At 47.4% G+C, this 15,203-nt stretch overlaps 2 protein-coding genes and 1 non-coding gene across 15 annotated transcripts in view; all 3 read left to right on the top strand.

Moving 5' to 3' along the window:
• The window catches only part of Acox1 (acyl-CoA oxidase 1), a 28,113-nt gene extending 20,961 nt beyond the window's left edge, over positions 1-7,152 (top strand). For both annotated transcript variants that reach the window (XM_031351789.1, XM_031351790.1), the window contains exons 8-14: positions 245-407; positions 856-1,046; positions 3,598-3,777; positions 3,890-3,995; positions 4,310-4,453; positions 4,580-4,786; positions 5,473-7,152. In XM_031351789.1, the coding sequence (XP_031207649.1) occupies positions 245-407; positions 856-1,046; positions 3,598-3,777; positions 3,890-3,995; positions 4,310-4,453; positions 4,580-4,786; positions 5,473-5,523 (1,042 nt within the window). In that variant the 3' untranslated portion in view covers positions 5,524-7,152. The remainder of the gene's footprint in view (positions 1-244; positions 408-855; positions 1,047-3,597; positions 3,778-3,889; positions 3,996-4,309; positions 4,454-4,579; positions 4,787-5,472) is intronic.
• A 2,146-nt stretch (positions 7,153-9,298) lies between these two features.
• The window catches only part of Fbf1 (Fas binding factor 1), a 29,115-nt gene continuing 23,210 nt past the window's right edge, over positions 9,299-15,203 (top strand). For 2 of the 12 annotated variants that reach the window (XM_031351717.1, XM_031351712.1), the window contains exons 1-4: positions 9,299-10,066; positions 12,042-12,121; positions 13,270-13,297; positions 14,762-14,803. In XM_031351717.1, coding sequence (XP_031207577.1) covers positions 12,071-12,121; positions 13,270-13,297; positions 14,762-14,803 — 121 coding nt within the window. In that variant the 5' untranslated portion in view covers positions 9,299-10,066; positions 12,042-12,070. Of the gene's footprint in view, positions 10,067-12,041; positions 12,122-13,269; positions 13,298-13,585; positions 13,761-14,761; positions 14,804-15,203 lie in introns of those variants that run through there. The other 10 variants (XM_031351718.1, XM_031351720.1, XM_031351722.1 and 7 more) reach the window with 8 other exon arrangements.
• On the top strand, positions 14,061-14,188 carry LOC116079424. Its single transcript, XR_004113977.1, has one exon.

The raw sequence follows: 15,203 nt of genomic DNA, 5'->3' as shown, positions 1-15,203 counted from the left end.
AAAAAAAAAAAAAAAATAGGAAAAAGAAAAAAGATTCCAACCTTATGGAGACACAGACTGCCATTTTGAGCTGTGTGACCTCAGGCAAATTCCCTAACCTCTCATTTCCCCATTTGTAAGATGGCAGCAATGGGAGCCACTGCTCCCAGGGAGTGTCTGTGTGAGGAGGAGCTCACTGGCTGTGTAGACTACTTGGACTGAAACCTGGAATGGGGCAATAAATGTTTACTGTTTTCTGTCTTAGTGAACCAGAACCACAGATTCTGGACTTTCAAACCCAGCAGTATAAACTCTTCCCGCTCCTGGCCACTGCCTATGCCTTCCACTTTGTAGGAAGATACATGAAGGAGACCTACCTTCGAATTAATGAGAGCATTGGCCAAGGGGACCTGAGTGAGCTGCCTGAGGTACGTTGCTTTCCTTAGCCCTGCAGGGCTGCCCTTAGGCTTGGTGTTTCCCCAATGGCTGAATCCAAAGGCTGTGCATGAGAATCTCCTGAAAGGAATTACAAAATCCTGGAACTTTTTTTCATTAAAAGCTGGCCAGATGTCAAATTGGAATTTTTATTAATAGAATTTAAAAGGAGAGAGATTACTGTTTGGCCAAGTATAGCAGTTGAGAAAGAGGTGTGAGACCGTTACTAACTCAGAGTCAGGTGACTGCCTCCTGGGTTGTTGCGCACACGGCCTGTTCTGACCATGAGCAGCACACTCGGGCGAGAATGTGTTCTCATTAGGAGGTGGGTGTGAAGCCACGGTTCTCATGGCCTGTGCTTGCCCCTAGCTCCATGGAGGTGGGTGTGAAGCCACGGTTCTCATGGCACCCACGGTTCTCACGGCCTGTGCTTGTCCCTAGCTTCATGCCCTCACCGCTGGACTGAAGGCTTTCACTACCTGGGTAGCCAATGCTGGTATTGAAGAATGTCGGATGGCTTGCGGTGGGCACGGCTATTCTCACTGCAGTGGGATTCCAAACATTTACGTCACTTTCACCCCAGCCTGCACCTTCGAGGGCGAGAACACGGTTATGATGTTGCAGACAGCCAGGTGAGTCACCACGTCCCAGCTCCTCCTCGGATGGGTCTTTTTCATGGCCTCTGGCGCTTCGCTTTCTCCACCAGGAAAGACAGGCCTGACTCACCTACCTGGTGGTCTTTCTTAGTCAGGGTCACTATTGCTGTGATGACACACTATGCACAAGGCACTTTGGGAAGGAAAGGGTTTTTAAGACATAACCTGTCCCCACTTTTTTTTTGATTCATCCCCAAGATCTCAGATTAATAAATACCACAAATGTAAAACATAATTACAGTTTGAAAGTTCCTCAGGCTTTACCAGTTCAAATACTTTAAAACTTTAGCCTGCCAAAAAAACAAAACAAAACAAAACAAAAAACCAAACAACTGCCAGGCAGTGTTGGCATACGCCTTTAATCCCAGCACTTGGGAGGCAGAGGCAGGTAGATTTCTGAGTTCGAGGCCAGCCTGGTCTATAGAGTGAGTTCCAGGACAGCGGGGGCTACACAGAGAAACCCTGTCTCAGAAAAAACAAAAAAAAATCCAAACAAAAATCCAAAAAAAAAAAAAAAAATCCAAACTCTCTTAGAAATTCAAAGTCTCTCAACAGTGAGCTCCTATAAAATCAAAAGTAAGCCAGACCCTTCCTCACTGAAGAGGGATAGCCAGGGCAGACACAGTCAGTCTGAACACAGCAAACCCAATCTCCACAGATAAACAGTGTAATGGCCAGTGTCTGGGATTCACTCAGGGCTTCTGGGCTCCTCCAGTGGCTTGGGTCACTCCGCTCTTCCCTGCAGCACACAGCGGCTCCTCCAGGCGCAGGCTGGCTCCACTCCACTGCTGCTGTGTTCTTGGTAGTCATCCCATGGCACTGGCATCTCCACACTGCTGGGGTCTCTGCTGCAACTGGGCTGTGCCTTCACCATTAGCCTCTCCTGGGCTCTATTCAGGAACTCCAGCCCTGTCACACAGTGCCAAGCCTCAACCACTCTCCATGACCCCTTCCTGCCTTCAGAACCAGCACCCCCTGGGTGACTCTTACACTACCAAGTTAAGTTGCCAGCACAAAGTACAGCCAGCGTGGCTGCCTCTGGACCACAGCTGCTGTGCGCCGACCTGGAGGACACATTTCCCAGAAGGCTTCACCTCGATGAAGCTGGTCTCTTCCTAAGCACAGCTGGCTCTTCGGCCCCAGCTGACCAGCATTTATTGTCCCATGGAAGCAAAGGTTTAATTTAGTGGTTCTGGCTTCTTGTTAGCCAAGCTCCAGCTGAGCAGACTCCACAGACATCACATACACAGTGTGTGGAGTCTTGTGTCCCTCGGAAACGTCACAAGCAGGCCTCCATCATCTGCACCGCTCTCCATATTCTCACTGTGCGGGCTCCTCTAAGACACCTCACTGAGCTCTCAACTCCCAATGGCTTTTCTAGCCCAAAGTTCCACAGTCCTTCCACGGTCCCCCTAAAAACATGTGGTCAGGTGTCACAGCAGAGCCCACTATCCTGGTGCCAGCTTCTGTCCTGGTTAGGCTTTTCTCTTGCTGTGAGGACACCGTGCCCACAGCAGCTGGGGGAGGAAAGGGTTTATTTGGCTTCCATTTCCAGATTACCGTGGCTCATCGTCAGAGGGAGTCAGGACAGAGCCTGGAGGCGGGGCCGATGGTGCTTCCTAGCTGGCTCCCCGACTGTCTCAGGCTGCTTTGTTTTATTTTTTTTCATTAATTTATTTACTTTACAGCCTGATCAAAGTTTCCCATCCTGCCTCTCCTCCCAGTCCTTCCCTCTTGCCTCCCATCATCTCCCTTTCCTGTTCTCCTCAGCGAAGAGAAAGGCCTTTCAAGGGTATAAACCTGCTTGGCATATTAACTTGCAGTAGGACTGGGTGCATCTTCCTCTATTATAACCTGCTTTCTTTTTTTGTTTGTTTTTTTGTTTTTTCAAAACAGGGTTTCTCTGTGTAACCATAGCTGTCCTGGAACTCATTCTGAGACCAGGCTGGCCTCGAACTCAGAAATCCTCTTGTCTCTGCCTCCCAAGTGCTGGAATCAAAGGCGTGCGCCACCACTGCCCAGCTTTGTAACCTGCTTTTTAACAGAATCCAGGACCACCAGCCCAGAGATGACACACACAATGGGCTGGGCCCTTCCACATCGATCACTAATTAAGAAAATGCTCTACAGCAGTGGCTCTCAACCTTCCCAATGCTGCAGCGCTTAAATACAGGTCCTCGTGTTGTGGTGACCCCCAAGCATGAAATTATTTCGTCACTACCTTGTAACCGTAATTTTGCTAGTTATGAAACATATATATATCTGTGTTTTCCGATCATCTTAGGCCACCCCTGTGAAAGGGCTGTTCGACCCCAAAGGTGTCATGATCCCCAGGTTGAAAACTGCTGCTCTACAGGCTTGCCTACAGCCCAGTCTTGTGGAGACATTTTCTGAGTTCCCTTCTCTCAGATGACATAAATTTAGCCAGTGTAGCACATGATCACCTTAGCAGGTACTGGATGCCTGTCATGTAGTGTAAAGTCATTTCAGAAGAGTTGCTAAAAGCGTGTGCTCTGGTGGTTTCTAGGTTCTTGATGAAAATCTATGACCAGGTGCAGTCGGGGAAGCTGGTGGGCGGTATGGTGTCCTACTTGAATGACCTGCCGAGTCAGCGTATCCAGCCACAGCAGGTGGCAGTCTGGCCAGCTGTGGTGGACATCAACAGCCTGGACAGTCTGACAGAAGCCTACAAGCTCCGTGCAGCCAGGTGAGCTCCCCTCATGGGTAAGAGGCCGCTGTGGGGCTTTCTGGCCGGGGCCAGGTAGGGGTGTGAGAACTGTGGTTTTCTCAACTCTCTGCTATTCCTCCTTGTTTAACAGAATGGTAGAAATTGCTGCAAAAAACCTTCAGACTCAAGTGAGTCACAGGAAGAGCAAGGAAGTAGCATGGAACTTGACTTCTGTCGACCTTGTTCGGGCAAGTGAGGTCAGTGTGGCCTCTCCCCTCAGCCCACTGAGGTCAGTGCGGCCTCTCCCCTCAGCCCACTGAGGTCAGAGCGGCCTCTCCCCTCAGCCCACTGAGGTCAGTGCGGCCTCTCCCCTCAGCCCACTCTGCTGCCCTGCCTTGGTCCTGCCACTGTGGCAGCCTTCCCTGAGGCAGGCTGGAACTCGGCAGGTAGCTAATGCTGACCTCCAGCTCCTGGCAGGCCTGCTTCAGCCTCCCTGCTGTTGGACTCGGAGGCGTAAGCACCAAGCCCTCCTTCCAAGGATTCCCACGTCCCACGTGTCACTTTCTTCTAGGCGCACTGCCACTACGTGACCGTTAAGGTCTTTTCAGATAAACTCCCCAAGATTCAAGACAAAGCCGTACAAGCTGTGCTGAGGAGTCTGTGTCTCTTATACTCTCTCTATGGAATCAGCCAGAAAGGAGGAGATTTTCTTGAGGTTAGTGTTTATGAAGCAAGTCTTTTTGTGTGTGTGCTTCTTGTTGATTTAACAGTTGTCCATTTTATAGTCCTGTGTGTGTAATTTGTCTGCTCTGTGCTTTCATTCGTTTCTTTTTTTTCTTAGGCGAACATCATCACAGGGGCTCAGATATCACAAGTGAACAGTCGGATACTGGAGTTGCTCACACTGATCCGCCCCAATGCTGTTGCTTTGGTCGATGCCTTTGACTTTAAAGATGAGACACTTGGTTCTGTTCTCGGCCGTTATGATGGGAATGTGTATGAGAACTTGTTTGAGTGGGCCAAGAAATCCCCACTGAACAAGACAGAGGTAAGGCTAGCAAAGGCTCTTCTGAGCTCCTGAATTTTTTAATTTAATTTGTGCAGGTGCTAGGCACGGGCCACAGAGATGCCCTGTGAGGTGCTAGACGAAAGACGCCCTAGAACTCCAGCTCCAGGGGGTCTAACACCCTTTCTGACTTCAAGAGCACTCAAAGGAATATACTAATTTAGATATATGCACATAAATAAATAGTAAAATTGAATACATCTATTTATTTATTTAGTTTTTCAAGACATGATTTCTCTATGTAGCCATGACTGTCCTGGAACTGTCTCTGTAGACCAGGCTGTCCTCAAACTCACAGACATCTACCTGCCTGCCTGCCTCTGCCTCCCGGGTGCTGGGATTAAAGATGTGCACCACCACTGCCACACAGCTTTCATTTTCTTAAAAATAAAGGCCTGGAGTATAATGAGTGGCCACACCTTTAATCCCAGCACTTGGGAGGCAGAGGCAGGTGATCTCTTGAGTTCGAGGCCAGCCTGGTCTACAGAGTGAGTTGCAGACAGCCAGAGCTACACAGAGAAACCCTGTCTCAAAAAGACCAAAATACCCAAATACAAAAATATTTGGATTTGTTTTTGTTCAAGGCCAGTATATTTTCTCAATTAAAAGTTTTGTTTTGTTTTTAAGAAAATGCTAATTTACCAAGAAAGTCTCCACTTTCCCTGTAGGTCCACGAGTCCTACTACAAGCACTTGAAGCCTCTGCAGTCCAAACTCTGAAGCTTCCCAGGGACAAGTCTGAGCTCCGCAGAGCGCAGAAAACCTCTCCTTGATTCACCGATCCTTGTGAAATCCTCATCAAATTTGTGTAGTTGTAGAGCAAATGATGATTCCTCTCTATAAGTAAAGAGAGCTTCCCAGACTTTAGGGATTAAATGAGAAAGTCAGCGTCTTATGTGCAGCAGCGCAGACAGACGTGGGAACTCAGAAAGTAAAGCTTTGGAGCTGGGGTCTGACTTGCATTAATTTGTTCTGCTGCTAATCTGTGTAGGCCTTGACTCTGGGGGAATGAACAGGAGTTTAACTACAAAATACTTAGTTATTTTCACATTTTTACTGCTAATCACTGGATATATGTTTTTTAAACAAAGGTGTTATATAGAGTAGCACTTGACAGGCTTTTTTGCCTTGCACTTTCTGATCTACCACTAAGGACAGGAGTTTGGGGCCCAGAAACTAATAGAAACCCTGATGTGGGTGTGTGGCCATTACATATGCCCCTGCTACCTGCTGTGTGGGTGTGTCATTCCTAATAACTGTCACATTAACATAGTCAACAAGAGGACTCCTTAAACACCCACCCACCAAGAAACCAGAGCTCCCAGGAGTGAGCACCCACTCCCGGCTCAGCCTTCCTGGCAGTGGCACCACACCTTTGACCCCAATTACTGACACAGTTAAGTTGCTTGTCTTTACGCCAGGCCTTTGGCCAATTCCTTGACTTCAATCATGGTGGCTGACCTTCCCTTTCTTGCTTGCCTTCTCCTGAAAGAGATAATAGAGACAATAGTCAGTCTTTCCTCATTAAGTGTGGGGAGAGCCCTCGCTTTTGGTATTCCTGTATTTTGGTGTCTTTGTTAAGTAAATTTCCTGGGACAATCCAGATTTGAAAGATTCTGTCTTCTTGTTGTCATAAGCTATTAAAATGCTTGGTGGTTATCAAAGTATTTGACATTAAAAAAAAACAATCACTCAGGTCCCCTTTTATACCAGAAATAGCAGGGAAGCCCCAGGCCACAGCTGTCTGCTTAGAGTGTTAGGTGAGAGGAGGGATCGTTGAAGCCGGTTGAAGCCTGAGTGCAGGCTTTGGGGAGCTTCTGCTGAGTAGCTGGCTTTGTGGGAAGCGGCTAGCAGCCTTATGGCGCCTTCAGAGCAAAGCAGCCCCTACAATCATTCTGACCTTAAAGGTGGAATATGTACCTTTTGTGGTATGTGTGTGTATGCATTTTTTGTGTGGTGACTTTTTTTCTTGAGACAGGGCCCAGAGTGGCCTTGACCTCTGATCCTCGGCCTCCCAAATGCTGGGGTTACAGGTGTGCGCTGACATGCCTGGCTAATCGGAACTCTTTGTTCTTGGAAGCACAGTATAGAATCACTGTGACCTATCCAGTCTGTATCTGGCATTTGCATCGTGAGAACAGTTCTGAGAGAGAACGCAGCATAAACGGAGTGGAAATGATGTCGACCTCTGTCGTAAAATCAAAAAACCATTGACACAAGCCTTAACCTTTCTCCTGGAACGACTGATAGTCCCTGAAGATTGACAACAAGCATCCTGTCACCTTGTTGGGGTTTCTATTGACAGCAATTCATATTCTGGAAAATAATAAATAAATTTAAATGACTGAATCTTGGCTGTTACATGTAGATTTATTTCTGAATTTAAATACTGTATTCAAGCGGGGCTGTGGTGGTGTATGCCTTTAATCCTAGCACAGGCTGATTTCTGACTTCGAGGCCTGCCTGGTCTGCAGAGTGAGTTCTAGGATAGCCAAGGCTACACAGAGAAACTCTGTCTTGAAAAACAAAATAACAACAAAAAAGTGGAACTATAGAATTCAAAAAGCAAGATTAGTACATTGAGACTTTTCCCAGAACTATGGGCTTTGATGGAGTAGGTTTTGTTTTAGTGTTGGCAGGTGGTGCTTTCCGCTCACTTGCGTTTTATAGCCTGAGTGACCCTTCCATCGTGGAAGGTCAATTAGTCAGTTGTGCTAAGGTCCTGGGGCGTATTAAGTCTGGGGCCCTGTTACAGTTTGGAGGTCTAATCATCTAACCTGTAGGAAGGCCTCCCAGAGGCCCCATGAAAGGACAAGGATTGCTAGGTCTGATCTGTGGCTGGGGGCCAGGGCCTAGAAGGATTAAGGATTCAGTTTGTGGGAACTTGACTTTTCCTTCCTAAAGAGACTGAGTTATCAGTCCCAAGACTATGCTGTGCTTGGTCTGCAGCACACCTGAGGTAATCTGTGTTCCTTTTATGCAACACTGCCTGATTAGCTTCCTGCTGACATCATACATTGTATGGTTGATTTCTCCTGAATCTCTTCCATCTTCCTCCTACAAACTGTATAAAAGATTCTCCTCCTCCCCCCTCCCTCTCCCCACCTTCCTCCTCCCCTCCCTCCCTCTTCTTGTCAGACAGATGTATTGGCTGGTTTTGTGTATCAACCAGACACACCCTAGAGTCATCAGAGAGGAAGGAGCCTCAGATGAGTAATTGCCTCCATGAGATCCAACTATAAAGCATTTTCTCAATTAGTGATCAGTCGGGGAGGGCCTACCCCATGGAGTGGTGTCATCCCTCGGCTGCTGGTCTGGCATTCTATAAGAAAGCAGGCCAGTAAGCAGCACCCTCCATGGCCTCTGCATCAGCTCCTGCCTCCAGGTTCCTGCCCTGTTTGAGTTCCTGTCCTGACTTCTTTCAATAATGAACAGCAATGTGGAAGTGTAAGCCAAAAAAAGCTCCTTTTCTACCCTGCTTTGCTTTTTGGTCATTGGTGGTTCATAGCAACAACAGAGACCCTGACTAAGACAACAGGTTATATATCTGTAGCCCTGGCTGCCCTGGAACTCACTTTGTAGACCAGGCTGGCCTTGAATTCACAGGGATCCACCTACCTCTGCCTCCTGACTGCTGGGATTAAAGGCAAGCACCACCAGGTCAGGCAGCTTACTGAGGTTTTAAACACTCTGTAGTCTATGATGGTAAAAACACAACAAACCATGTTTTTGGTTATAAACCAGTTTTTTTGTTTTTTGTTTTTTGTTTTTGTTTTTTTGAGACAGGGTTTCTCTGTGTAGCCCTGGCTGTCCTGGAACTCACTCTGTAAACCAGGCTGGCCTCGAACTCAGAAATCTGCCTGCCTCTGCCTCCCAAGTGCTGGGATTAAAGACGTGCGCCACCATACCTGGCTATAAACCAGTCTTTTAATGGTTGCAAATTGCTAGATTCTAGTGCAGTTTGGTTTAACTTTGGATCCACATTTAAATTTGGATTAACTTCATGAAAAGCTTCGTTTTGCAGTAGATGGCCATTAATACAAAGACAATTGATCAACGTGCAGAGAGGAAGACGATTCGAAAATGCAGTCCTAGCCGGGCAGTGGTGGCATCTGTGTTGGCAGAGCCACCAGCTTGCCTCTCGCTAGAGATCTATTTACTCCTTCTTTGGACTGCACCTAAGAAAGTGTGCTGAGTGTAATTTTGAGACACTATTATGTAACTGGCCTCAAATTTGTGCTACAGCCAGTTTTGACCTAGGAAATTTACAGTCCAGGTCCAGCCTAGGTTACAAACGCTATGATCCTGGGCATAGCACGTCCACTGTGTGCCTTTGTTGATAGTTTTGGGTTTTCTGACAGCAGCTTTGACTTTATGATTGACCAAGAAGAAGGTCATGGTCACCAATTAGTCCTCTGAACTTGAGGAACTCGCTTCTGCCTAGTCCCGAGATGCTTTCCCAGAGCTTCATGGGAGTGACGTTGAGACAGCTCCTAGCAACTCTCGGAGCATCCAACTGACACCTTGCCCCTTTGCGGGGCACGCTGGGAGATGTAGTCCTTCCCTGCACCTCCTCTGGTTCAGCCCGCGAGCGGCGGACTACAGGCCCTAGAATCCTCCACACCACCTTTTATTTGAGGCCGGAGACAGCGAGGTGGGACTGTCGCCGGCGCAGAGGTGGTAGGCCTGGCGGAACCGAGCGGACTGAGTGGAGTCGGAACTCTGGGATTTGGTTGGGCTGGGTTTCCGTGGCCTTGTTTCTGAAAGGACCGCTCTTAACAGGGACCCTAGGGATTAGGGAGAAGCGCGGCTGTGTCTGGATTCAAACGGGATGGGCGCGCCGGGGATGGAACATTGAGGGGCACCATGCCTGGCCTGGCGCCACACTCCCGGACCCGCTGTGGCTGAGGGGCGGGCTCGCGAATTTTAAAATGCCTTCGTGGAGTTGGTTGAATATGTGAAGACATGACGTTATTCTGGAACAGTTTGGCCCTTACAAGCCGTCCCTAGAAAATGTACCCTCCCTCCGCCCCCGTCTGGGAAGCTGCTAAGGAATGCATAGGAGATATCAGGAGCTCTTTGATGTGACATGAATGAAAACTCGTTTGGACTAGTAGGCCGCTAAAGTTGCCATTGCACAGGAGAAACACAAGCATTCCCCTGTGTCCACAACCCCAGATACACTTTGCATTTTAATTAGAGGCTAGGCACACCAAGAAGACAGATGAATGCTGCAGCTGCCTTTCTACCTAGGCATGTGAAGGTGGGTTTGGGTGAAGTGAAAGAGGCAAGAAGGCGGTAGGAAATGCTGGGAAATTCTGTTCCCAGTACGAAATGTTTATCATATATGAAAGGAGAAGCCAGAAGTCGCTGTCAGGCTTTGTGCTGGATGCTGCCTTTAGAGCATCTCCTGGCAGGGGGTTTGGGCCAGGATCTGGTTTCCTCTTTTCAAATGGCTCTTCACCACTTCCAGGGTAAAGGATGTGGACTACTTTTAAAATACTCTGCAAGCCAAGGAAAGGCCAATAAGTGAATAAGGAATTCTCATAGATTCTCTCTCCCTCCCCCTCCCCCAATCTGTTTCTTGAGACAGGAACTTACCCTAGCCAAGACTTCACTATATCATTAAAGCTGGCCCCTAACTTATAGCAATCCTGCTTCTGCCTCCCAAGTGCAGGATTGCTTTTTCTTGTTTCTTAAATTTCAATTTCTGGGTGTTTTGTCTGTGTGTCTGTGTGTGCACCACATGCATGAAGTACTCTGGGCAGTCAAAAAGTGCATCGATCCATTTATCTGTCCCCAATGGGAATGACAGGTTGTAAACCTCTATGGGTACTGGGAATCCAATCCAGGTCCTCTGGAAGAGCAACAAATGCTCACCTCTGTCTCTTGATTTTTATTTTGTTTTGTTTGTTTCTCTGTGTAGTCCTGGCTGTCCTGGGCCTCAAACCCAGAGATCCACCTGTCTCTCCTGAGTGCTACCACCTCTAGGCCACTTTTTCTATTACATACCTCAGGTTGGCCTAGAACTTGTAATTTTTCTGCCTCAGCTTCCCAAGTTCTAGGGTTGATGCTAAGTGTGTATTATCATCCCCACCTCAGGAATTCTTTTTCAACTTCATTTATTCATTTGGGGTAGTGGAGCACAAATGCACATGGAGGTAAAAGGAAAACTTGGCAGGAGTCAATTTTCTAACTCCATAATGTGTGTCCTGGGGTATCCAACTCAGTTAGACATGGCGGCAAAAGCACCTTTACTCACTGAATGGCATTCAATTCAGAAATTGTGGGATTGTAGAAATAGGTTTGACCAATTCCTGGCTGTCCTGGAACTTGTGCTGTAAACTGGCTGGCTTCAAACTCAAAGAGGTCTGCTTGCCTCTGCCTCTTGAGTGCTTCGGAACTGGCTTGTTGTTTTAATTATTGATTTAAGTTTTATTGCATTATGATGAGAAAAGATACATGATTTCAGTTTATCTGAATTTGTTACACACTGAGTTTTGATCTTTTTTTTTTTAAGATTTATGTATTTATTTATTTATTACACTGTAGCTGTACTGATGGTTGTGAGCCATTATGTGGTTGCTAGGAATTTGAATTCAGGACCTCTGCTTGTTCAGGTCTAAAGATTTATTTATTACATGTAAGTACACTGTAGCTATCTTCAGACACACCAGAAGAGACATCAGATCTCATTACAGATGGTTGTGAAGCCACCATGTGGTTGCTGGGATTTGAACTCAGGACCTTCGGAAGAGCAGTCAGTGCTCTTAACCGCTGAGCCATCTCTCCAGCCCCAGGTTTTGATCTCTTAAGTGAAGGATTCTTAATAGCCTTGGAGTGAAGCACTAGGAAATGCTGAATTTTACCTATTAGTGTATTTATTTATTTTGGGACTTACGTAGCTCTGGCTGGCCTTGATTGCTGTGTAGCTGAGGATGGCCTTGACTGTGCCTTTTTTAAACCTCTTCCCAAGTACTGATATTTCAGGATTATGCTATGTCAAGATTTTATTTTTAATTATGTGCATGTATTTGTGCATGTGCATGCAGATGCCCATGGATGCCAGAGGTTTGGATCCCCCTGTACCTGGAGTTCTTGGGGCTTGTGAGCTACCCAAAACAATGCTGGGAACCTAACTCAGGTTCTCTGCAAAACCAGTCTGTGCTCCTGCCTCCTAAGCTGTCTGTCTCTCTAGCTTCAGCTTTTAAGCAGTTCCTTTAATTTTCTCTATTAAGGAAGATGAACTTGCTGGGCAAGGATACATATGACTGGACAGTGCTGTGAGGAGCTACAGAAAGCCCCAAAGCCCAGAATGGTAGGCAGAACACAACATAAAACCCATAAAGATAGATGTACCCCGCCCACCCCACCTCAACCTCAACATTTTGGCTGCATAGAATAGAAGTTTTGTGGCAAGGACCAGCAGATGGTCCCGTGGTAGGGGGGGTAGCATTAGGAAAATTAAGCATTAAACAGGGCCTTTAATCCCAGAATGTGGAGGTAGAGGCAGAGACAGAGGCAGAAGCAGGCAGATCTCTTGTGATTCCAGGCCAGCCTGTTTTGACATGGCAAGCTCCAGGCCAGTAGCTACACAGGGAGACCTCCTTCTCATTACCTCTCCCACCCCTACTCCTCTCAAAAAACCAAAAAACAGAAAAACTTTAAGCAATGAGCAAAGTTTCTCTTGAGCCTTGATTTTTGTCGTTTTGTTGAGGCCGGGTCTCACTGTTGCTCGGTCCGGCCTAGAATTGCCATGTCTAAGACCAGGCTGGCCTGGCAGTCATAGAGACCCACCTGCCTCTGAATCCTAAGTGCTGGAATTGAAGGCGAGAGCCACGCTGGTCTATATCTTGAGCCTCTGAGTCCTCTAAATTTTCTGCCAGAAACATTTTTTTTCATTAATTTATTTATTCACTGGCCCAAGCCCAGGCCCCCCTCCTGGTACCCTCCCTCACAGAGTCCCTCCTCCTTGTACTCTTGAGGAGGAGGAGGTCCCCTATGGGTATCACCTCATCCTGTCATATCAAGCCAGTGCAGGACTAAGCCAGTCCTCTCCCACTGAGGCCAGACAAGGCCGCTCAATTACAGGCAAGTAACAGGTTTAGGGACGGCCTCCTGATTCGGTTGTTGGGGGACACTAGTGTTTTTAGACACCCTTCGGCCACATAGAACAGAAGAAAAACATCCTGGTTATTGCAGCTGTCTGGGAGGCTTTTGTGTGTGGTATCTGTAACGCGGAGGAGAGGGATTCGTCCACAGCCTGGCTCTGCTGGCTACAAAGGACTGTTTCTGGTCTCTGAGTAAATTCATTCTCAGAAGCTGCAGGAAAACAGAACAGACTCCGTCTGTAATTGCTCCTTCCTCTGGGGCTTAGAAAAAGGCAAAGCACATTTCTTGCCCAGTTCTAACACATGCTCATGACTGGATTTTGTTGATGTTATTCTCCTCCGCCCCTCATTTTAGGCACTGAGAACCAAGAGAGGATTGAAAGGTAAGTGGAAACGTGGATTATCACATCACCCTTAATCCAAGTACTCCTCCTCCTCCTCCTCCTCTTTCTTCCTTCTCCTTTTCCTTGTTTTCTCCTTGTTTCTTCTTTTTTTTAAAAGATTAACTTATGTATTTTATGTACATGAGTACATTGTCACTATCTTCAGACACACCAGAAGAGGGCATCAGATCCCATTACAGATGGTTGTGAGCCACCATGTGGTTGCTGGGAATTGAACTCAGGACCTCTGCATGAGCAGTCAGTGCTCTTAACTGCTGAGCCAGCTCTCTAGCCCTTCTTTTTTCTTCTTTTTTCCTAGAATTCACTCTGCCAAGCAGACCAGCCTCAAACTCAGAGAGAGCTGCCTGCCTCTGCCCACATGCTGGCTTAAAGGCCTGCATCCTCTCCACCTGGCTGAGAGCTTTTTTTTTTTTTTTTTTTACAAACAAAACAAACCAAGCTGGTGAGTAGGCTCAACAGATGAAGATGTCTGATGCCTGATAATATGTGCCCCTAGGACCTAAGCCTGGAAGGAGAGAACTGACTCCTACAAATTGTCTTCTGACCTCCACAGGAATGTCATGACACACATTTCTGCTCCAGTTTATAAAAAAGAATAAAAGCTGGGTGTGTTGGTGCACCACTTGAGTGCCAGCACTCAGGTGGAGGCAGGCTGGTCTCTCTGAGTCAGCAAGTCTGCTCTACACAGTTCTGGGACAGCCAGGACTGCGGAGAGAGACCCTGTCTCATAAAACGACAAAAAGCTGGAAGATCAAGAAGGCTGAGCCTGATGAAGCAAGACTTTGCTGATACGCTCCTCCTAGAGAAAGGGGTGGAGAGAGCAGCCCTTACTGGAGAAAGCCACAGGGCTGACTCGACTGCCCGACATTTAAAATGAAGGGAATAAATGAAGTTCTAGAAAAAAAATGAAGTTTTAGAAAAAATATTTCTCATTGAGTTCTGAATCCAGGGACATAGCGTTTGAGGTTAAGGGAGGTCAAAGCAAGTAAAGATGGTTAGGAGACTCATTTCAAACATGCGCACCCACTGTGTCTCTGTCAGACAGTAACTGGAAGTAGTCAGTCCAGCTCTAGGTGGTGTCAAATGGAGAGAGAGTACAGGGGTCCATGAGAGAGCCTGCATGTGCGCAGATGCCATCTCAGAGAGCCATGCTAGCCTCAGAGGCTGGAAGACAGAGTGCTGGCTTTTGTGTTCTGAGTGAGGTGGGTAAAAGGAGATTTCACTGACAAACCATCGTCATTCTTGAGCAAAGTTATTGTTAACTAGCCGAGGGTGTCAAGGCATCGTCGACTGTCACCATTAGAAATCATCTGTTGGCCCGGGAAGGTCAATGTCAGCCTGGGACCTGGGATCCAGGAACTCTGGGACACAGAAGTCTCAGGCCTGCAGGTTTACAAGTGCTGCTCTTGCTGTCTGAAGTCCTGATGGCTCATTTGTTTCCAGGGTCCATTGATGATGTCCTTGGTGACCTCCTGGGAGATGACAGTAAGTCCCCCTTAGTTTCCTGGGCAGGAGAGGGGAGGCTCTAAAAGGTAGACTCACACGGGGGAAGGAGAGATCAGCTCTTACACAGTGCTTGCTGGACCATGTGGTGACCCTGTTTTAACTTTCACTGTCAGATGGTTCCCAAGTCATTCCCTTGTACATTCCACAGTGATGCCAGAAGCTCCTGCTGCATTCCTGCCACCAGTGTTTAGTTCCCCACTTTATTTTATTGTTTGTTTGCTTGCTTGATTGATTTGGGTTTTCTTGCTTATTTGTTTGTTTGTTGAGCTGGGGATCAACCCTAGGGCTTGGAGGTAGCGTAGCCATTGGCACACCGAGCAGTGCTTCGAGGTAGCCATTGGAGCACCGAGCAGTGCTTCGAGGTAGCCATTGGAGCACC

The sequence above is a fragment of the Mastomys coucha genome, unplaced genomic scaffold (assembly GCF_008632895.1).
Source record: "Mastomys coucha isolate ucsf_1 unplaced genomic scaffold, UCSF_Mcou_1 pScaffold5, whole genome shotgun sequence".
Lineage (NCBI taxonomy): Eukaryota > Metazoa > Chordata > Mammalia > Rodentia > Muridae > Mastomys > Mastomys coucha.
This window is presented reverse-complemented; position numbering and strand designations above follow the sequence as displayed.